Source organism: Mytilus edulis, chromosome 1 (assembly GCF_963676685.1).
Source record: "Mytilus edulis chromosome 1, xbMytEdul2.2, whole genome shotgun sequence".
In the NCBI taxonomy this organism is placed as follows: domain Eukaryota; kingdom Metazoa; phylum Mollusca; class Bivalvia; order Mytilida; family Mytilidae; genus Mytilus; species Mytilus edulis.
In genome coordinates, this window is record NC_092344.1 from 17,886,985 (window position 1) to 17,910,569 (window position 23,585).

Genomic DNA, 23,585 nt, shown 5'->3' on the forward strand with positions numbered 1-23,585 from the left:
TAGTCTTGTATGATTTTAAATTTTAGTTTCTTGTGTATAATTCGGAGTTTAGTATGACGTCCATTATCACTGTACTATTATGCATATTTTAGGGGCCAGCTGAAGGACACCTACGGGTGCGGGAATTCTCGCTACATTGAAGACCCATTGGTTGCCTTCGGCTGTTGTTTGCTCTATGGTCGGGTGGTTGTCGCTTTGACATATTCACCATTTCCTTTCTCAATTTTATCTTCCAATACTGTCGAAGATGAGGCTCATTTTCTATTTGATTGTAACAAATTTGAGGATGATAGAAATTGTATGTTAGCTAGTATTGCACAATATAATTCTTATTTTAATCATATGAACAGTCAAAGCAAAATTATCTGGTTATTTAGTGTAGAAAATGTTGAGTTACTTAAAATAATATGTAATTTTATATACAAACATCTTCCTTAGTGAAGATTAGTTAAAGGAAATCTATGTGTGTATATACATTTGATTGGACATAGAAAATTATATTCATCTGAATATCACAAACATACTAGCCGATTAAAAAAAAAAAATAATTGTTGAGATATATTATTTATTCAAATGTTCTCTTATATCCTTGAGGCATCGTCCCCTGGTATCAACTGCATTCAAGTTACCTATGATGCTTCCTTGTTTGCTTTTGATACAGGTAGGAAAGAGACATTTACACACATTTTACATGCCTATGGCCCATAAGGTATCGCCCCCTGGTGTCAGCTGCCTTTAGGAAACCATAATGCTTTCCTATTTGCTGCTGACACAGGATGAGTCATGGACATGTTTAATTTCTACTTTCTTTTTGGCTAATTATTATATATTTAATTGATCCAACTTTTTGTGTACTATACATATGTGGATATCTATTTTTCTTTTTTTCTTTTTGGGCTGCTTGTTTGTTATCTATATCAACCACACTTGCAATAAAATGCATTAGTATTAAAAAAAAAAACATACTATAGATTCTTTATCTACGTATTCTTTAAGAACTTAAATAGTTCTCGTTTAACTTTTTTTTTTTTTTTATCTCATTGTTTGTATTGTATTATGAAAAAATTATTGATGTTGTAATGTTTATGCCCTTTGGGGCCTATAATTGGAAAATAAAATATCTTATCTTATCTTATCTTATAGTATAAATATAGAAAATTGAATATTTTAATCAATAACAAAAAAAAAATAAAAAAATATATATCATATACACAAGCACCTGTGATCAATTCACTTGAAAAAATAACACGAACGTAACAAGACACTATAACGATCGTTGAGAATAACATTACGTATTTGAAAATTCGACTCAATTTTAAAACCAACAACGACCCCTTGCTCACTTTTATAATTTTGCCTAATTAGATGAAATGATATAATTTGTAAAAGGATAGATTTCAGGCGCGGATCCAGGGGGAGGGGAACCCCATTTTTTGGACGATCAATGCATTTTAATGGGGACATGTAGTTGGACCCCTCCCCCTTCCTTTGTCCTGGGTTGGGAACCCCCTAATTCAAATGGCTGGATCCGCCCCTGAATTTCCACAGATCAATTGTGACTTTATAGTGTAGTAAAAATCACCCATTTCGTTTTAAGACGAAAGAATCGGGAAATGTTATTTTGCATAGGGGTCAATTGCATGGAACTTATGTGCCACTCTGTCAAAACAAATGAAAATTATATGTAAGGCATCTTAATTGGTTTCATCACTCTCAAAATAATTGGCCTCTTCGTTTCAGAGCAGTTGATATAGTACTAGGTCAAGGTCTCGTTAGTTTCATAGAGTCGACTCAGTGAAATGCAAAGATAGAAAAACAACGGCGGGAAAAAAGACGACGGACATCAATTTTTGACAAATGTTAACACTGAAAGTACTACTTTTTTTCCATTCTATGGGTCAAGTGTTTTAAAATAAAGTTTCAACCTGCTAATCAATAATTGTGATTGGCCAATTTTTTGGTAAGATATATATAGGACTATAGCAAATAAACTTATTATTATTATTGAAATTTAATATATGCGCTAGACGCGCGTTTCGTCTACAAAAGACCAGGGATTTTCTATACTAAGTATAGAAGTTCCTGAAAAGACCCATCAGTTACGCTCGAATAAAAAAATGTTAAAAAGGCTAAATAAAGAACGAAGTTGAAGAGCATTTAGGACCAAACTTCCTCAAAAGTTTTGCCAAATACAGCTATTACAAAAATGTAGTCTATCCCTGAGGTAGAAAAGCCTTGGTAAATCTGGTTTTTTTTCTTTCTATTTTGCCTAATTTATTAGATTATTTACCATTGGATATATTAATTTGCCCTAGTCTAAGTCATGAATTGTTTTCCGTTCCGTGACACATCTGACCGTATTTATAAAAAAAAAAAAAAATTTTTTTTCTGAGATCTAATGGAGTAGGCGAATATTTACATTGGTAGACCTTTAATGAAGACAATGCATGTAATTATGTTTTATTTGAAATAGTCCGGCACTCTAATCGTGACTATAATCATCTTTTGAAATATTTACATTCATTTCTATTAATACGAGAAATAACTTGCCATCCTCTGTTATTATATGAAATTAAAAAAAAGGTTAGATACGCAGCCTACGTAAACACTTTGTCATTGAATTTCTAGACATAAATAATGTTTGAGGTTTTTCTTATCGTTTTATGCAAAAGACACCGTTGTTTATTTTTGTGTTATTTAAATTTGATATATCAATTATAATCAGCTACAATAATTTCCTTATTTATATTTCAAAAGTGAATTTGTTCTCATCAGATAACATTTATATGAGTATCAGCACTCATTAAACAATAACAATACAACGGAAACAGGAAAGACTGGGATAATATTAAAAGTGTATTTTAAATATAGCGTTTCCTAATGATATGGAATGAAAGAGACAACATCGTCACTGTTGCTTTGTTAGTCGAGAAACGAGGTCAATAATCTCTATTCGTAAGTACTTTCTTTGTTTGAATCGTCAACAACCATCACTCTCTCTTTCTCTCTCTCCAAGTCTCTCGCCCTCATGCTCCCTCTTAAAGTCTCTCGCTCTCATTCTCTCTCCAAGTTTATCCGGCTCTCATGCATGCTTACACTCACTCTCTCTCTCTCTCTCTCTCTCTCTCTCGCTCTCAGGTGCGCGCTCTCTCTCTCTCTTTCACTCTCTAGCTCTCTCCAAGATCTGACCCAGTTTACCATAAATGTCATCGCTTTTCACGTTGAATTAAAAAAAAAAGCATTTACAATACAGATAAAAATGAGCTAAGTCTTCTTGATTTTATCATAAATAAACGGATTTATTTCAGTGAATTGAATGTTCAGTATAGATCAGTATAATCATAATCTCAGTGCAAAGTGTATATTAAATCATATTAGATTAAAAAGGGTAATTTTTATTTAGCGTTTGTATTAATATCATAAAAAGCCTTAGATAAATTTGAGGATATCAAGAAGCAATACAACTTATAAGTCAAAGGTACACGAATCAACAGTGTGTGAAAAACAAACAGCACTACAAATATTAAAAATTAAATAAGCAAAACACGGAACATTCTCCAGGTAGGTTTGACTTTTATTATCATGTTATTTCCGGCCATTTCCGCGAAACCGAAATGTTTACCTTAATTTTTGTGAGTTGAGGAAGTGTAATACCACGTTTGAACTAAATGGCATGCTTTAATGTTTTTGTATTTCACAATAACAGTTGTAAATTTAACATGGAGATTGACCAAAGTTATCTATAATTAAATATAAAGTGATATTTTTTAAACGAAAATAAGGTAAGTCCACACAACTTGTCCAAGTTATTTACAAGTATGCATATCAAATGAAATAATATATTTTTTGTCATATATCGCTTTGTGAATATTGACCCACTTAAACATAATATTATGGAACAATATTTATTAGAAAATGTTGCGTACTATTTTAACTTATTTTGACTTGTTAAAAAACATGTGTTCTTTGTTTCTATCGTTTTAATAAAAAGTTATAGAATTTTCTTGCCATCTATTCTTTTTTTTCTAGTATAAATTCCTAATAAGAAGATGAATCATTTTGAAAAAACTAATAACTATTTTCACATGATACTTGCAATGTCTTTCATAACTCAGTCATTCATTCAGAAAAATTGATTTCTGATTAGAAAAATCACAGTCGTTTGAATATTAGTGATAAATAAACAAAAAAAAATAGAAAAAAAGTCGCTAGATATATATATAATTAATTTTTTTGTTTATTCATCACTAAAATTCAAACGACTGTTGAAAAATTAATACCTTTGAATTTGCATGACTATGGTGTGTAATCAAACAAACATACAGATTAATAGAGTAGACCTAAGCCAATAAGATATAATTGTTTGGTTTAAAGGGAGATTTTTCTGTCAGTTATTATAATTATCCAGAAATATAATATCATATTATCATTATTTGTCAACCAATAACTTTGTACTTGTAAAATTAATTAAGATTGTTGAAGTCAAACACACCTTGCTGAAGCTGAAGCCCTGTTTAAACTCGCAGCCTCAGTGGTCAATTTTAATGAACTACATGTACTTGGAAGTTTATTAGATATCCAACCTTTGTAGCTTTAGTTTTGTCAAGTCCATAACTGATGACAGAAGTGAAAGTCAACATAGGGGCTGAATAATGCCTAATGCATCGAATAAATCATACAATTGAAAATCGAATAAGTAACAGTTGACTCAAAAATAAAAAAAAATAACACTTTCATATTTCAAGATTCATTATTTAGTTATATAGGACATATGCATGGGATTGATGTCAACTTCTGTAATCAGTGGTGGACTAAAGTTACTAAGGATTGAAACTTTCATAATTTTTGGAAAGCTGACTGATTATACATACTTAACACCTATATATCATTGTAAAGTTTGATAGCTGCAAACATTTTTGTACATCATTTTTATTTGATAATATTCATTGACAGTTCAATAATTCTTCATCCATAAGAATCATCTCAAAAATCATAAATACCACCTAAAGCTTAAAATTAACCTGAAATAATTTCAGGACTTTATGGTAGATTTTACTTACATTTTTGCTTTGTCTTAAAACAGATTAGACAACCTCAATTTACCTCTGATAGCAATGAGAAATATCTGTTTCAGGACTTGTAATGAAGTATGTTATCTTGCTGTGTATGTTTTTGTATGGTTTTGTACAGGCCAGTTTTGCATGCTGGGGATGCTGCAATTGCGGAGGTAAGTTAAATTTCACAAAACCGATTTATTTAAAAACTTTGAAATAGCAAATGTTGTGTTTTTTGTGTAAATTTAAATAAGCAGTACCAAGGACCCTTATTTGCCCCCTGAAATTGAATAATTCAATACTTTCAAAATTGATTATGGAAAGATTGAAGCAACAAGAAGCTAAGCACAGGTTAGTTACTAAATCTACAAAATATAGATCCATATAATAAATGGTTAATTGAGAATTAACAAGATCTTTAAAAAAAAAAATGAAATCTGAATATAAATATAAATATATACAATGATATAAAAGGTTTTCAAGTAAGGCCTATAAATTACTTGATAAATCTGCAATAATCATTGTAATTAATCAACAATTTAAATTAGTTCCTTTTTTTTTTTTTTATCAGTGATAGGCTTGAAACAGTTAATAAAATTTTAGAACTCTTAATTCATTTTAATTAGACATGTTAGAACAAACTTTTTATTTTAAAGTCATAAGAAACCTCAAATTAAAAAAAATAATGCATATGTTTTTTTATAACTCAATGGATAGTTTAAACATATTTATTTATAGTGGATCGGGAAACAAGTTTTGCAACTTATATTAATCCCTTTCCACTTTGCGGGTGTGAGTGCTGCCTTGTAGCGACATTAGCCTACTCTTTTTCGAAATCTACATGGGTGTCTTTAACGTGCAATGGATAGTTTTCATTATAAAACTTATGTACATAAACTTTTTTCTGAAGAAAATTCTTTAATTTATTCATATTTAGAAGAAGTTTACTTTATTTTAATTGCTTCCTTCCAGGAAGCAATTCCCCTGACATATTTTCCATATGCAAAGTGACCTCAGTGTGACCCATCTCGTAAAAATCCGGTGATCACAATACGCATGGATGTCCTTAAAATTAACTATTGTCTGAATTTACATGTTAAACATGTGCTCAATTTCCATGCTTTTTTGTTGATTTTTTGTTAATTGTTGACAAACAGGTGACAATCGTTAAACTTCGGCTTCAAAACACAGACTTTAATTACCTGCCATATTTTCACAACAACACTGACCGATTGAAAAAAAAATTGACGATTATACGAAATTTATGCGAAAAAAATGAAAAATTCTTGAACAGAAGACTAAGTTTATAATGTTTGTATGCATTGGTTCAAGAATTGGAAGAGCATTATTTTTCACCGGTCACTCGTTTCTTATGACTTTAATTTTAATTTCACATCAAATGTCTGGCAACAATTTTAATCATTTGAATATAAGAAGTGAATATATTTGTTCAATTAAGAAAGAATCAAAATTTCAATAAAATAAGTTTTTTGATTTGTATAAGTTGAACAAGTACATTTTCAATGTCCTTTGTTGAAAAACATATTTAAATTATAAATTGATTAAAATACACTCACAACTTTTAATCTTCAATGTCATATAATCATATTTATTGTTTTCAAAATCAATAAACAATTCTCAGAGGAGAAAATAGTATACCTATGTTTCAACTTAAAAAATGCCCTACACCAACCTTTTTAAACTATTATTTTGACACAATAATAAGATCTTAGCTTCAAGTCTATCTGTTGGTCCTATGTCTTACCAGGATAATTGATAAACTTTATATGAAGAATTTTGTTTTGTTTCTAAAGATAAAATGTAAAATGTAAAACATGCAGCTTTATTAATGTTCTTTTTTTCCACACCCTATCTACCGGTAAATCTTGCTAAATATGATTTTTGAAATTATTCAAACTGCTCTTCCCATGTTTCAATAAGTGATTTCCATCACTTTGATTAATTACATATAGTTAAGTCTATTTGGAAACTTTAGCGCAAAACTAAGGTCGTGATGTCATTATGATTTAATAGAAATGGCCATATTTATAAAAAACTCCTAGTTTTGAAATAGGTTTGGAGATAAGGGATATCGATCTATGTAACAAAGTAAGCAGGTAAGTTTCACAACACAGCATTTTAGTAGTTTCCCTTTAACTATTCTTTAGGTATGTCCTTTTATAATATATGTAAGTGAGGACATCATCATTGTCCCATGGACATGGACACTTTCCCCTTCATGTTTTTACCCGCAATACAAGCAGAATGTGTTAACTTGATGATTTATCAAAGATCTAATCTACATGATCTAAAACATATCCCAAAATCGAAATCGGAAACTATTATTTTCTCTTTAGCAGAATTGTTGTGGTTTCCTGTTCAAAACAGATCCTTAATTACCTTCATTTTATTTAATTGTAGAAATGGACCAAAGTGACCCATATTTGTTTGTTGGTGAATACTTAAATATAACATGTACATTGGATTCACACACTGTTGAAAATGGAGACAACTCATCCAAATTATGGTTTTCGTATGGAAGGGACATTGATGTTCCAGATACAGAAACAACTATCCTAAACAGTACTTCACTAAGGTTGAGTAGATTGCTGACAACAACATTTGATAGTCCTTATATGTGTTACCTGAGGAATCCTAATTTTACAGAGAATGTCTGGGACAATGTTGCTGTAGTGGATACCACAACAGTACGAGCTGAATGTGAGTATTGGATGCAAATCCAGGAATTATTTTTAGACTTGGGGGGGGGGGGGGGGGGAGTCCAACAAGGCATACATATGCACAATGTTAGGACTTGTAAAAAGAAAACTCTATAGATTAACCATATACCCTGGTATGTACCGCCATAAGAACTCCTCTATAAACTGGTTGCTATATTTGTATGAAAAAGAGGGAACAAATAGTTTTGTCTTATAGGTTTGTCTTTTGATTTTTTTTTAACATATAACAGGATTAACTTGTTTTAAAACATGTAATGCACTAAGTGTAGTCCACTGCAGAAACTGTTTTTTAATCATCAACTAGGGGGATTCCCACACATTTTGAATGAACTCCAATCCACTTCTCCTCTTCATCCACTAAATTATTTTAGACAAAAATAAATTACACCTTTACTGTTGAATGTAGGTGTTGTTTTATTTTTTAATGTTTGATAATTTGTTGGAGAAGGGGATACATACAAATATACAAAATCTAACACAGACTGGTCTTGCAATGGCCTGAACTAAATAAGACTTATGAACTATTCAAACATATATGTCTTTTGTCTAGAAAACAAAAGTTAGCCTTTTTAAACCCCAATTCTTAAGTTGGGGCTAAATTGCATTTACCTTGTCTGTCAATCTGATCATCTAACAAATATTTCTGTCACACTTTTCTCCAGTACATGTACTACTCAGCAGAGTGACTTCATGTAAACAAAATTTGGTGAGCAGATTGGCAATAATAAGTTGTAATGTGTGATCTATCTTAGGATCTGTTGAACACCTTCTACCATTTTATCACTACTTTGAATTTTGATGCCCCACACGGCCACCTAGGAACATAAAGATTTTCAGTCTGTATGTTGGTTCATTCGTCTGTGTATTCATTCTTTCTTTTGTCTGTCTGTCTTGCTTCAGGTTAAAGTTTTTGGTGTAGGTAGTTTGTGCTGAAGTTGAAGTCCAATCAACTTGAAACCTAGTTCACATGCTCCCTATGATATGATCTTTCTTATTGTAATGCCAAATTAGAGTTTTGACTCCAATTTCTTGGTCCACTGATCATAGAAAATGATAGTGAGAGTGGGACATCCATGTACTATGTACACATTCTTGTTTCAATTTATATTAAATGAACTTGTTAATTATTTTCATATTTTTCTTAAGCACTTCTGAAAAGAGACACTTCATACTTCGTCAGCTGCTTCACAATGATGAATTGTAAGGTGTGACTGGCATTTTGTTATTTTGTCAGACACTTTCTTCCTGCTTGCTGATACTTTGCATTATTCAATATGTTTTGAATTACAAGTGGGAGTATGTTTAGCAGGAATGTTAATGCATTGTTGTTATGATAATTGATGGGTGATTAAGGTCTAGCGGACTTATTACATGTATAATCTTAAAAATAATGTTTATAGAGCCGTGGGTACATGCACTTTTTTTTTGTGTACGAACTAACATTAAAGGTTAAATAAAAAAGTGCTAGCTTGAAATTTTTATCAAATATTTATTGTCACCCTTTCTGGACACATTATTCTTATTCTGACACTTCTTTCTCTACAATAAAATTGAGAATGGAAATGGGGAATGTGCCAAAGAGACAACAACCCGACCATAGAAAAAAACAATAGCAGAAGGTCACCAACAGGTCTTCAATGTAGCAAGAAATTCCCGCACCCGGAGGCGTCCTTCAACTGGCCCCTAAACAAATATATACTAGTTCAGTGATAATGAACGCCATACTAATTTCCAAATTGTACAGACTGTGTGATGAACAAAAGATACACAAATGCCAGCTTTAAAAAGCTTGGACACTTATGAGACCCATTACATCTTAAACAAATGACAAAGAACAAAGCCACAGTGTTTTTTTTTAATGTAAAACCATAGAAGAAATATAGACAAACTAATACATAGGTCTGCTAAAACCTAATATTGGCTATTTGGTCCAATTAATGGAAGTCTGGTACGTTGAGTTCACTTGTGTTCTCAAAGACTTGCAACATATTAGTTCACTCACTCATGATCTTTATCAACTACAAAGATAAAACATGTCTTCTTTTCCCTTCAACATTTTAATTTCATTTGAAAAAAATGGGTTGAATCAGTTTATCAATGGTTCAGGACCTAGAATTATAATAATACAAATTCTATTTCTGCTTATAATGTCCTTATGGCAATAAGATGTGGTATGATTGCTAATGAGACAAATATTTAATTCCACTTTAGACCAAATAACAAAGACTTGTATTTTCATTTTTTTATGATTATCCGTGTTAAAATAATCATGTAACTAAATGCATGCGTAAACAGAAAATATACTTGTGGATTTAAGTTAGAAAGGACAATATAACATGTTTTCTAGTACAAGTACTAATTACTTAATTTTGAAGAGGCAGTACTTCAAATCTATAATCATAATATTGATAATTGAAATTTAATTGATTTGTTGTTTGAAAACTTGATTGTTTAACAATTGAAAATTATGTAATGTGTACCAGTTAATATTTTTGATCTACTATTGTTTTCTATAAGTTTCATACTTTTTTCTAGTATAGGAACGATATTAAAGACAACAATAGTATATATAAATTATATATACAAGAATTAAATACTAAATAAAGGCAACAATAGTATACAGGTGTTCAAGTCATAAATCAGTTGATAGAATACAAATCGGGGTTACAAACTAACACTGAGGGAAACACATACAACAACGTTAAGAGGAAAACAAAGGAATATCAGGAACACTAAGGTGCGACGAAACATACGCCAACATACATAGAAACAAACTGTTTGATTACAACTGCCATATTCCTGATGGATACCGGACATTTAAAAAAAATGGTGGGTTAAACCTGGTTTAATTGCTAACCAAACCTCCCGCTTTATGACAATGTTAAAAAATATCTCTAAAATGACAACGCTATGTGACAATACAGAAAAAACACATGCAAGAACATTCATCACATAGAAACGCACAAACGAATAATATAATTGTCTACACAACATGCAAACTATTGATGACACAAGATTGTCATGCAATCCAGATATTTTACCTGAACAGTAATGAAAACACCTTTTCAACTCATACAAAAATAAATTATTGTAAATTAGCTTCCTGAATATTATCAGATATATTTCCTATTCTACTTTTAATGCTTTCATTATAATAAAGGCCATTGAGAATTGAATGTTGGGTTTCCCAAAACACAAAGAAGATATTGACTTGTTGGAAGGCAAAAAACACTTTTAAATGCTGTATATTTTACTTTGGTCAAAGTTTAGACAAGGCATATTTATGCTGTTTAATCTTTTCTTAAACCACTGTAAGAAATCTTTTGTTTGACATTATATGTTTATCTATCTTGTGATATAAGCTATGACAAATGAAACTTTTCAAAAGAAATTATCAGCCAATCAGAATCATTGATAATTGTCTTAAAAGAAAGTCCTTCTCTTTTTAGTCTAATGAGAAAATAAATTGACAAGGAGAGCAAAACAGACCAGGCAGAGTTAGGGGAAGACAACATTCTTTTTTACATTGCAAAATAAAAGTTTTGATAAATAAATAATTTTAAACATGGAAATATAACAGAACTTACTTTTAAATTTTTAAATGGACTGTATTTAATTTTACTAGTAATTAGTAATTAGATATAGGAAGATGTGGTATGAGTGCCAATGACACAACTCTCCATCCAAGTCACAATTTATAAAAGTAAACCATTATAGGTCGAGGTACAGTCTTCAACACAGAGCCTTGGCTCACACAGTACAGAAAGCTATAAATGGGCCCAACAAATTGCTAGTGTAAAACCTTTCAAACGGGAAAACCAACGTTCTAATCTTTATAAAAGAATGTGAAACAAGAAACACTTATGAACTTCATCAACAACGCTTTTATCTAAATATCAGATTATAAATGTCTTTCAGGGAAAGTTCAGTTATCTGCCCCTGACAGGGTATGTAACTCTGAAAAATGGAAATGGGTGTAACTGAATAACATCTTGGATTGATTTATAAATTTTAACTGCATCAAAGCTAAAGCTACTTAACAGACCTAAATAATACATTTATATTGGTGTGATATTTAAACAATTTTTTTTAATAAATGTTACAACATTATTTTTAATCATTTGTGAGGCTCAGTAAACCATGATGTTTCTGCTTTTTAATATTTGTTTGTAATGCAGATAATATCATGAAGTGTAAGGTATTCCAACGTGGACAAACAGTACACCCTTTATCACAAAGTTCCCTTATGCTGTAATGAACAAATAATGAATGGAGATAGATTTTCTTAATACTCAATATTCAGTGAACAGTCTTTTTTTTATAGGTATATGCATAATTGCATAAAGATGAATTTGTTATTTTGTATGCCCATATTGATGACTTAAAATTTGATACAAAACAAGGAAAACATATCAATTTTACAAAATATACTAAAACTGTCATGGTTTGTCGCAATCAGGACAATGGTAACTCTTAAACTATGAAAATAGTTCTAATTTCCTGAACTCAAATTATGTATGTCATTAAAAAGCAAATTAGGAAATAACTCTATTGTATGTTAAACTAAATTTGTCCTTCCATTACAGCTGTCTCCATTCTAATGTCTCATGTTAAAATAAATTCCATTTTAGTAAATATTTTGGCTTTAAAATTCCATAAATTAAAATTTGTGTGTAATTGTTACATCATCTTTGACAAATAAACAATGTGACATCATTGTTATACCTCCAATGTAAAAAAATAAACAATGTGACATCATTGTTATATCTCCAATGTAAAAGAATAATACACATATTCATACTTTTCATACACTTCTGAATGGTTAAAATACAAATATTTTAGGCACAAAATGTTACTTTTTATGCCCCACCTACGATAGTAGAGGGGCATTATGTTTTCTGGTCTGTGGTTCGTCCGTCCGTCCGTCCGTCCATCCGTCCGTCCGTCCAGGTTAAAGTTTTTGGTCAAGGTAGTTTTTGATGAAGCTGAAGTCCAATCAACTTGAAACTTAGTACACTTGTTGCTTATGAGATGATCTTTCTAATTTTTAAGCCAAATTAGACTTTTGACCCCAATTTCACGGTCCACTGAACATAGAAAATGAAAGTGGGAGTTTCAGGTTAAAGTTTTTGGTCAAGGTAGTTTTTGATGAAGCTGAAGTCCAATCAACTTGAAACTTAGTACACTTGTTGCTTATGATATGATCTTTCTAATTTTAATGCCAAATTAGATAATTACCCAATTTCACGGTCCATGGAACATGGAAAAGGATAGTGCGAGTGGGGCATCCGTGTACTTTGGACACATTCTTGTTTGTATTAATTTCTGAGAAATTACATATCAATAAAAATTCATAATTCAAAATTCTAGCTTAACTTATTTACGGACTGGTAGAACATTGAATCTAGCATTTCAAAAGATTTGCCCACAACCAAATGAAAAGTATCATACCAAACTAATTGCATTAGAATTAAAGATAATGTAAGGTAAGTTTTGCAACCAATAATTTTTTTTTTTTTTTTAAATTTTTATTTAGTTTCATCAGTTTGTAATGTATTATATTTTAGTTTTAGTTAACTATGAATAAAAAGGTGATTTGATTTTGCATATAATTGTGTTTATTTTATTTGTAGATTTTCCTCAACCTGTTAAAAATTTCAGTTGTATAATTTATGACTGGGATGAGAAAATGGAATGTAGCTGGGACTTGGGTGTGAACTATCGTGACTTGCATTATATCAACACAACATTGCGAATGTATGTATATTACAAGTTCAAACTAGATTATTTTTTTTCATTTGGCTACAATTCATTTATCTAAGGCAATAAATAAATAAATATTGTTATATAACAAACTATATGAAAGTCTGGAGTCGATTTCACAAAAATTATTACAAGTTTGTAAGTATACTGAATTGTCCATAACTTACAATCAATGGTAGTTGATTTTGTGAAACATGGAACTGAATTTTTTTTTTTAACTTAACCCTCTTGCTGCCAAAGGGATATTTATGGCTTCCACACACAAATCTTGTTGATTGTGTAAAACGTCAAAGGTCCATTGTAATGTCACAATACTCAGGGACACTGACAACGTCAAAAGACGGCGCCAAAAGGACGATTTTGGCGGGAATTAAGCAAACTGATTAAAATGCATGTTTTGTATACTTAGAACAGATGTAAATAAAATGAAACATGATCATAAGCTTGTTAATACTATAATATCAACTTATTTAATGTGTATACTAATTATGTAGTTCATCTTATTAATGTAAAATGTTGCAAACTTTCGAGAAATTTGTTAAATTTTTTTTCATACAATTTTCAATCCAAATATCTCAAATAATAATCGAATTCCTATAAATAAATAATCATAAAAAGTAACCGTTAAATTGCTATTACTTGATTTTGCGAAATATTGATATTCACAATATATGCTTTATCTACGAGAACTGGAAAATTTCTTTAGGGCTCAAATACAACAATTGAATTCTATGCTAAGATTTTTTTTTGTAAAGGTACATAAATGTTGCCAGATTATAAACTTGCATTGCAACACGATATTTCAAAAATTTTATATCTGTTTCATCATTGAAGCCCTAATAAAAATTTTGAAATGTTTATTTCCATTCGAATATGGGGATGTTAAATTACTAGGTGACCAAATGATTTCTCTTCCTATCGTACATATCAGCCTTTCCTAGTGGTAATCTCAATTTTCAGTCATTCATAACAGATCTTTTACTTTGTAGACACATTGAGCAGCAGATTTATTGTACATTTAATTTCAAACGTTCTTAATATTGCATGAAATACTTGTCACTGGACGTTGAAAAGAAAACAATTTTTTAACCAACCTATTTGAAAAGAAATTTCGTGTAGGCCAATTTACACAATTTGTACTTCGTCATAGAAAATGCAAAGGAACTATTATTGATTCAGGTTCACTTGTAGACTATAGACAATAACTTTAAAGATTTTTTTTCTCTCCTTTTTCTTTTGTTTTTTAAAAGTGTATTTTCAAGCATTTCTCTACAATTTTGAGCAATCAGTTGTCAACAGAATAAAAATAATCATGATAGAAAAATAAACAAAATGAATTCAGATAAAAACGTTTACACAAATTCTTTCCTCACCTATCGAAACAAGTTTTTGAATGAAAACTTTAATGACACGTTTGATACTTTACTACAAGATGAAGTTCATAGAATCGGCTGCTCAGAGTTTTCTTTTATTCTTGTTTGTAAAATCAATGTTTCTATTTGTATTTTCAATAGGTGCCGTTGTTTTGATTATATAATTATTTCATAATTTGTTTACAATATTTTTCAATTATCGCTATTTTGTGCATTTTTCCTTTGATCTTTTTTTGTGATAATTTTTCATATCATTATACTCGCTTTAGATTAAAAATTATCGCCAGAAACTAAGCAGGCACGTGGCTTGCTAATGAAATTGACATGAAATTGACAACATCGTCAAAGGTAAAATAGCGATAAATAGATTATCATTGGTCATCTCAACTCGATTGCCTTTCTCGGTTTCGCCGTCCTGGTTCAAGCGAGAAAATCAATCTCGTTGAGATGATCAACCATAATCTATAATTATAACAAGGTTTACTAAGCTAATCGGATAAAAAAGGATAATATATTTTAGAATTTTAGAGGTGGTTAGCATAAGTTATTCATTTCACTTGACAACGATAAAACAAGAGCGCTTATAAAGTTAGAAGCAATGAGTATCATAATATTTTCTTTTTTTTAAGACATGCAAGATAAAAAATACTACATTTCAAGGTTAAAAGTTGTAGTTGTTTAAATGATGTTGTATTAAGAACATCATTTATAACATTCTTATAGCAATGATTTTCATAGAATTTCTTTTACATCGCTTTTCATAATTACGGTTATCTTGACACGGGAAAAATTATGGACGGCGGGAAATTGCTATTCTACAGAGTGGCACAAGATTTGCAAAGTCACAGATATGAAACATCAAGATGCTTTTGGCACGACAAAGCCATAAAAAATCTCGGCAGCAAGAGGGTTAAAGCATTGCCAGTAGAATATTTTTTATGCCCCGTCTACGATAGTAGTAGGGGCATTATGTTTTCTGGTCTGTGCGTCCGTTCGTCCGTCTGTTCGTTCGTCTGTTCGTTCGTCCGTTCGTCCGTCTGTCCCATGTCAGGTTAAAGTTTTTGGTCGAGGTAGTTTATGATGAAGTTGAAGTCCAATCAACTTGAAACTTAGTATACATGTGCCCTATGATATGATCTTTCTAATTTAAATGCCAAATTAGAGTTTTGACCCCAATTTTACGGTTCACTGAACATAGAAAATGATAGTGCAAATTTCAGGTTAAAGTTTTTGGCTTCAGGTTAAAGTTTTTGGTCAAGGTAGTTTTTGATGAAGTTGAAGTCCAATCAACTTGAAACTTAGTATACATGTGCCCTATGATATGATCTTTCTAATTTAAATGCCAAATTAGAGTTTTGACCCCAATTTTACGGTTCACTGAACATAGAAAATGATAGTGCAAATTTCAGGTTAAAGTTTTTGGCTTCAGGTTAAAGTTTTTGGTCAAGGTAGTTTTTGATGAAGTTGAAGTCCAATCAACTTGAAACTTAGTATACATGTGCCCTATGATATGATCTTTCTAATTTAAATGCCAAATTAGAGTTTTGACCCCAATTTTACGGTTCACTGAACATAGAAAATTATAGTGCAAATTTCAGGTTAAAGTTTTTGGCTTCAGGTTAAAGTTTTTGGTCAAGGTAGTTTTTGATGAAGTTGAAGTCCAATCAACTTGAAACTTAGTATACATGTGCCCTATGATATGATCTTTCTAATTTAAATGCCAAATTAGAGTTTTGACCCCAATTTTACGGTTCACTGAACATAGAAAATGATAGTGCAAATTTCAGGTTAAAGTTTTTGGTCAAGGTAGTTTTTGATAAAGTAGAAGTCCAATCAACTTGAAACTTAGTATACATGTTCCCTTTGATAAGATCATTCTAATTTTAATGCCAAATTAGAGAATTTATTCCAATTTCACAGTCCTTTAAACATAGAAAATGATAGTGCGAGTGGGGCATCCGTGTACTGTGGACACATTCTTGTTTGAAAATAATTTATAGACATTTTCATTGTTTGATGATGTGTCACTGTACATTGACTGTCAATTGTTTACAATGTTATGGTGTTCAACAATTATTACCCAGAATGCTTTAGATTGAGAAATAACAATTGGGTCAACAGTTAATACAGTCATTTGTGTAGTCATATTTGTGATGACCTTGTTGCTAAGGATGAGTGCATTGTCTAACTTTGTTCAGGATGAATTTCATTGACATTGTCCATCCTATTCGATCCTGTCATTAATTTAGGTTTATTTACATAATTGTTTTTTTTGTCACAGCTTTATCACAGTTTTATGATATTATACTCTCCACAAATATTTGTAAATTGCTAATTGTTTACACTTCTCTAGTTACCACTAAAATATTCACCATTTTTAGAAGCTAGATTAAAAGCTTTATAGTAAGAAATAAAAGTATATTTCTGGGTCAACTATTAACTCATTCATCTTAAGTGAAATATTTTTTTTTCATCTAAAACCTTATTAATTTTTAAAGGTCTTCCGAACATAGAATCTTATGTTTGAATACAGAAATACCCCCAAAACTATGATTTAGAGGTAAATCTTGGGAGACATAGATCTAATTACAAGTTTCATTACCCTTTATTGGTTCCATTGTTGTTTTATAAGGAACTTCCGGGTACAACAGTTAACTTCATTTAGGTGCTTCTTTTTTCAATTGTTAATTCTGTTTAATAAAATGTAAACATGAAATTTGAAACAGTGAACCGGATTTCATATAATCATTAAATCATAATTTAGAATATTTGTCATGCAAATTTAGTGACTAACTGACATTGATAGACGTGTTAAATCTCATTTTATCTTCTGACAAAAGATTATCTTTCTAAAGACCTGCAGTTGTGTAAACTCATTCAATAGCAATAATGAAGTTTTGTTTCTTCAATAGAATAGTAACTAGGATCTGAAATTATATACACAATTATTGAAATCTTTCCAACAGCAATTGTGATCAATTTGATCAAAGTAGTTGGGTGTCGCATCAAACTTTGCATGTATGAAAATTTTGTATTCTGACACCCAAACAATCTTAAAGTTCTGAAATAACATGTTACTTTATGAAATGTGATATTTTTTTTATAAACTGCACCTATTGTATAAATACAGCTGAAATTTATTTGCTTATATCAAGTTTGATATTTTGAAGAAATTAAACAAGATAGGGTTTGCCAAAAAGTGAACTGTATATCTAAATGTATAGTATATGTTGATTTGGATTTGGAAACATTAGCAATGAAAATGGTCATTTTCTGTTACTTCATCATGTAAATGAATTGAAATTACATTTTTTTATCTATAAATTACCTGTATTTTTTCCCTTGAACAATAAGGATTTCCTTCTAGACTCCATAAATATAATTTACATAGATTTTTTAGTTTGACACTGAATTTATAGGTTTTCATTATGCAATCTTATCTTATTTCTTGTAAAGTGTAGTCTTCAAGGTCTAACAAACTTGGACTGGCTTGTTATGCTTTTTTGTTGAAATTTGCATTTTGATTTTTGGCTACATTTGATATCATTGGTGGATCCAGCGGGGTTCTTGGGATTGGAACCCCCCCTTTTTTTGGCTGATCAATGCATTTGAATGGGAACATATAGCTGGAACCCCCCTTTATCCTGGGTTGGGAACCCCCCTTTTTAAAATAGCTGGATCCACCCCTGGATATGAAGAGGCCTTAACTGATTTTACTAGAAAATGAATACAACATTGAACTGAATGTATGGGTCTGTTTCTGAGCACATTAAGATATATTACATTGAAAATAAGTGAATAAATGATAATATCCTCAATATAGGAGGATGTGGTGTATCCATTATATGATTCAATGTTAATTAAATTTACAGGAAAACAATCAGTAGCTCATATACAGCTTGTCCACAAAGACCAACTTTAACCACATGTATATGGCCAATAGGATATATCAGTTTTGCTTTATTGCTGAAAAACAAATTCAAAATTGAAATTTGGGTGACAAACACAAAGCATAAAAGTCAAATAGTGATCAAAAGGAAATTTAATGGCAACAAAGACAAGGACATTTTTAAGGGTAATTCTGAAGTCATTGTTAAATTTCATTTGTTTGCATGATTTTGTTGATTTTCATATTGTGGCATGGTAACAAAAAATGCGATAGGACACCAATTTAAATTTTACTCACACACACCACAATTTGGTTTATTTTTAGGGAAAGGGTATCCATAGATAAATTAGAAAGAAAAAAAATACATTTGGGTTATGCCTTTAATTGTTTTTCTTTTTTTTTTTAAACTTGATCTGGCTCAAATATTTTGTTTTTTAACCTCAATTTCTAAATTCTTGAAGATTCTATTGTAACTGCTTATACATGTTTATTGCAGTAGTGTATTTGGAGGTTTTCTCCATCTTTCTGGGGTTTATTTTATTGATCCACTAGTCAAGATTTAAGGGATTGCTCAAGGAAACATATGCTGCGAAAATAGATGAATTTTGGCTTACATACTTGTATGATACATCAAGATTATTTTTTGTTACCAAGGTTACATTTTGTTTCAGATCAGACAAGGAAAAGTAAGTGTCAAAAAACATGTGTTGTGTAAATCTTTAATTGTCCTAAAAAAAAAAGTAAGATTAGAATGTTCCAATTTTCATGAAAATGAATATTTTATGGAGATTGGTTCATCTTTTAATATTATGGTTTTGGTTTATTTTCTATAGCTTTTAATCTCTTAATACATGTGGTGATGAAAGAGAATGTGCTTGTGATTGTTTTTGACGCTTAGTTTACTAGTTTCGCAGTTTTAGTTGCACTGTTCATGTTTGTTTGGTTACGTCTATACACGTTGCATTGTTTTTGTTTTTATTTTGGTCTCTTGCATTTGACCTTCATTTTCTGTTTGTCAATTTAAAATTATTCTTTAGTTACACTCAGACACAAAATTTGAGTAACACGAGGACAAATTTCAAATCAAACAAATAGACAGGTAAATTGTAAATAACTTCTTTTTGAAAAGTATAGGTAATTTGTAATGACAATCAGTGACATCATGACAGCATCTTTTGCATTCTAATGGAGTCAATAAGCTAGACATAGGTATGCTGTTTCTGGGGTCTATGAAGATGATGACAGCGACATCGGCGTTAACAATGTGGACGCCTCTGGCTGCGAGAATTTCTCGTTGCATTGAAGACCTGTTGGTGACCTTCTGCTGTTGTCTGCTCTATGGTCGGGTTGTTGTCTCTTTGGCACATTCCCCATTTCCATTCTCAATTTTATTAGTTTGTGATAAGGTACCACTAGTGGTAAGTCAAGGATATTTGGTATGCAGTTGTATTAGTTTTGGCACATCTTATTACCATGGAGATTATTTGGCCCTGCCCCCTCAATCATGGTCTATTGACTATGAAATTTTTGCTTGGTCTTCATGTATTAGTTTGTGATTAGTCAGTTGATGGGGAGTGGTAAGTTAATGATAATTGGTACTGTAAATTCAAAAATTTTTGCGATGTTTTTATTACTGCCAAAAATGCAGCAGAGTTATAATTGCAATAATTTAAACTCACATTTTGAATTTTTTTTAAATGAATTAAACAGGATTTTCTCAATATTGCCTAAAATAAAAAAGCATTTTAGTCCAAAATGACAAAATCGCAATAATTTCTAAATTTACAGTATGTAGTTGTATAAGCATAGGCATATCTCATTTCCATGGAGACTATTTAGCCCTGCTCCCTCAGTCATGGTCTATTGGACTTTAAAACTTTTGTTTAGTTTTCATGTATTTGTTTGTGATTAGGTAGGTTTATGGGGAACACTCGTGGTAGTTCAATGATATTTTATATGCAGTTGTATTAGCGTTGGCACATCTCATTACCATGGAGATTATTTGACCCCACCCCCTCAGTTATGGTTTATTGACTTTGGAATTTTGCTTAGTTTACATGTATTAGATTGTGTTTAGGTTTGTATAAAGGGAACTACTTATGATAAGTCAATGGTGTTTGGTATGCAGTTGTACATCTTATTTCCATGGAGATTGTTTAGCCATGTACCTTCAGACATGGTTCATTGACCTTGAATGTTTGCAAAACATACATGATGTTAAAGTGGTGCTATTTTAATTTCAACATTTGCATTATTAGATTATAAAAAAAGTAAGACATATCTCTGTGATAACAGTTTTTTAGTTCATATGGTTATGTTTTAAAATATTCCAGAATGGGTTTCATCTTAATTTATAGATAGTAGTATTGTTAGTATTACTACATACACATAAACAATAGTATTCACCACCTCACAAACACATTCAAAATAAGGTACACATATGATCAATTCTGGAGAGGTGGAGTAATTTAAGCTATTTATTTAAAATCTGATTAATCCCTGATGCTTTACTTATATTTCAACATTTAGACAGCTTCAAAAATTGTGCCATTAAAAAGCCAGTTTAGTATTTCATCATGTATCATCCCCTTTTAAGCACACCCAGTCCAAAAGGTCTAAATGAGCTTTTTCTCATCACTTGGCATCAGTATCTTTTGTTGTCTGTTAATTTTCACAAAAATCTTCTTCTCTGAAACTATTTGGCCAAATGTCAATTGACCCTATAAAGAGTTGTTGCCATTTAAAGACAATTTTTCATTTTTTTTTTGTAAATTTTTGTAATTTACAAAAATCTTCTATGAAACTACTGGCCCAAATTAGACCAAACTTTGTCTAAATCATCCTAATGGTATCTTGTTTTAAAATGTATCTGGTGACAAGTCCATCAACAAAGATAGCCACAAAGGCTAAAAAATAGAACATGGGGGTTAAATGCAATATTTGACTTGCTGCCCCTGAATTGGTAATTTTTTAGGAAACTTTGCAGGTTTTGGTTATCATTTTGAATATCATAATAGAATAGAGATAAATTGTAAACAGCCAAATTGTCTAGCAAAGTAAGCTCTACAAATAATTCATACATGATAAAAATTGTCAATTGACCCCTTCTATAGTAATTGCCCTTAAAAGTCAATTTTCACAATTTTTTGTAAATTTTGTAAAATGTTTACATTTTTTTTTGTCTGGATGTACTAGGCCAATTTATATTATAGATGGAGATAATTGTAATCAGCAAGAATGTTCAGTAAAGTTAGGTCTACAAACAAGTCACCATCTCCAAAACAGAATTTTAACAGAATTTTGTTATGAATTCTATTCTTGTCTATAATGTGTCCTTTGTTTAATATGCTAATTGCTATCATTTGTCCTTTTGCATTGCCAAAATTTGCAACACATAAAGTGGCACGAAAAAATATAAATTGATGAAGTGGTGTTGATGCCGAAAGTATCAAACCCTTTTTCATTTATTGAAGTTCATGCTAGAATTAGATGGTATCTTAATGTATTCTGTCTGCATGAAATTAAATATTTGCATAGCTAGCTGCTACAGTAAACTTTTTAGTTTACAGCTTTCTGTGTTTTGTGTTTGTTTATTTGTATATGTATATGTATATATGTGAAGTTTAGGGGATTTGCATTGAAGATTTAATAAATACTTATATGCAATGTATAATACTGTTAATTCAGAAGCTATTGTATGCATTTATTATTGCAATGTTGGCGACATTTTAGACTAAAATGCAATTTTATTTGTTGCCATATTGGGAAAAATCATGTTTAGTTTCTACAAAAATTTCAAAAATTAAAAATGGGAGTTGAAATTGTTGGTTTAATCCTGTTGCATTTTGCAACATTACAACCATCGCATAATTTCTGAGTTTACAGTATACAATATGATTAGTTAAAAGATTTCAACAGGGTTATTAAATAGCATTTCTAAAAGAAAATGAGACAAAACCAGAACTTAAAAAAGAACTGTCCACAAATTAGTGTACTAAAACTTTAAGATTGTGCTAAAAGTCCCAACTACAAAAAAGGGTAAATTTAAGTACTCCGAAATGGAAAGCAATTTTTGCTTGTCTATAGCTGCTCCTATATTGTGATGCTCCTGGCAATGATAAGTCATGATTATTAATGAAAGAGGTAGCAAGCATGATAGGATTATGTTAAGTACAAGAGATATACATGTATCAAATAACCACATATTCTGTAACAGTCAACTTTAGTCCAACAAACATGTGAAGAGAAGACCTCAAATTTCATATGTGTAAGCCTACATACATTGAAACAACCGTTTATCGAGGATATATAAATATACACATATGTTATTTTAAGTGATTATTAGTTAAATGAAGACAATACACCCAAACAAATTCATGATTAAGGAAAGTAGGAATTTTTTAGAATATGAACCTATTTTTTGCTAGTTGAATGACAATCATATCACTAGTGCAAGGTTGCATCTTGAGTAGTATATATGCTTCCTAGTCACACTGACATGTTCACATATAATTACAGTAAAATGTTGATGTTCAAATTTCAATGATGCGGTTACATTATGTCATATAGATGAGTTAAGATATTTTGAGGAGGGTATTTAAGTGTTTATTCAAAAGTAGTATCCGACTTACATAATTCATTCTATTTACATCAATATAATATTTTTTGTATTTGAGTTGATTTTTCAGATAGTGACATACAATTATATAACTTTATGCATTCCAGAGAGAGTATAACAAATCCTATCATTTATGCTTCATTGATT

General features: G+C 30.6%; 1 protein-coding gene across 11 annotated transcripts in view; it reads left to right on the forward strand.

Annotated features, from left to right (window-relative positions):
* Positions 1 to 2,827: 2,827 nt before the first annotated feature.
* The window catches only part of LOC139525372 (uncharacterized), a 44,789-nt gene continuing 24,031 nt past the window's right edge, over positions 2,828 to 23,585 (forward strand). For 2 of the 11 annotated variants that reach the window (XM_071320685.1, XM_071320702.1), the window contains exons 1-4: positions 2,838 to 2,955; positions 5,135 to 5,227; positions 7,476 to 7,775; positions 13,429 to 13,567. In XM_071320685.1, coding sequence (XP_071176786.1) covers positions 5,143 to 5,227; positions 7,476 to 7,775; positions 13,429 to 13,567 — 524 coding nt within the window. In that variant the 5' untranslated portion in view covers positions 2,838 to 2,955; positions 5,135 to 5,142. Of the gene's footprint in view, positions 2,956 to 3,584; positions 3,783 to 5,134; positions 5,228 to 7,475; positions 7,776 to 13,428; positions 13,568 to 18,803; positions 19,007 to 23,585 lie in introns of those variants that run through there. The other 9 variants (XM_071320655.1, XM_071320666.1, XM_071320645.1 and 6 more) reach the window with 9 other exon arrangements.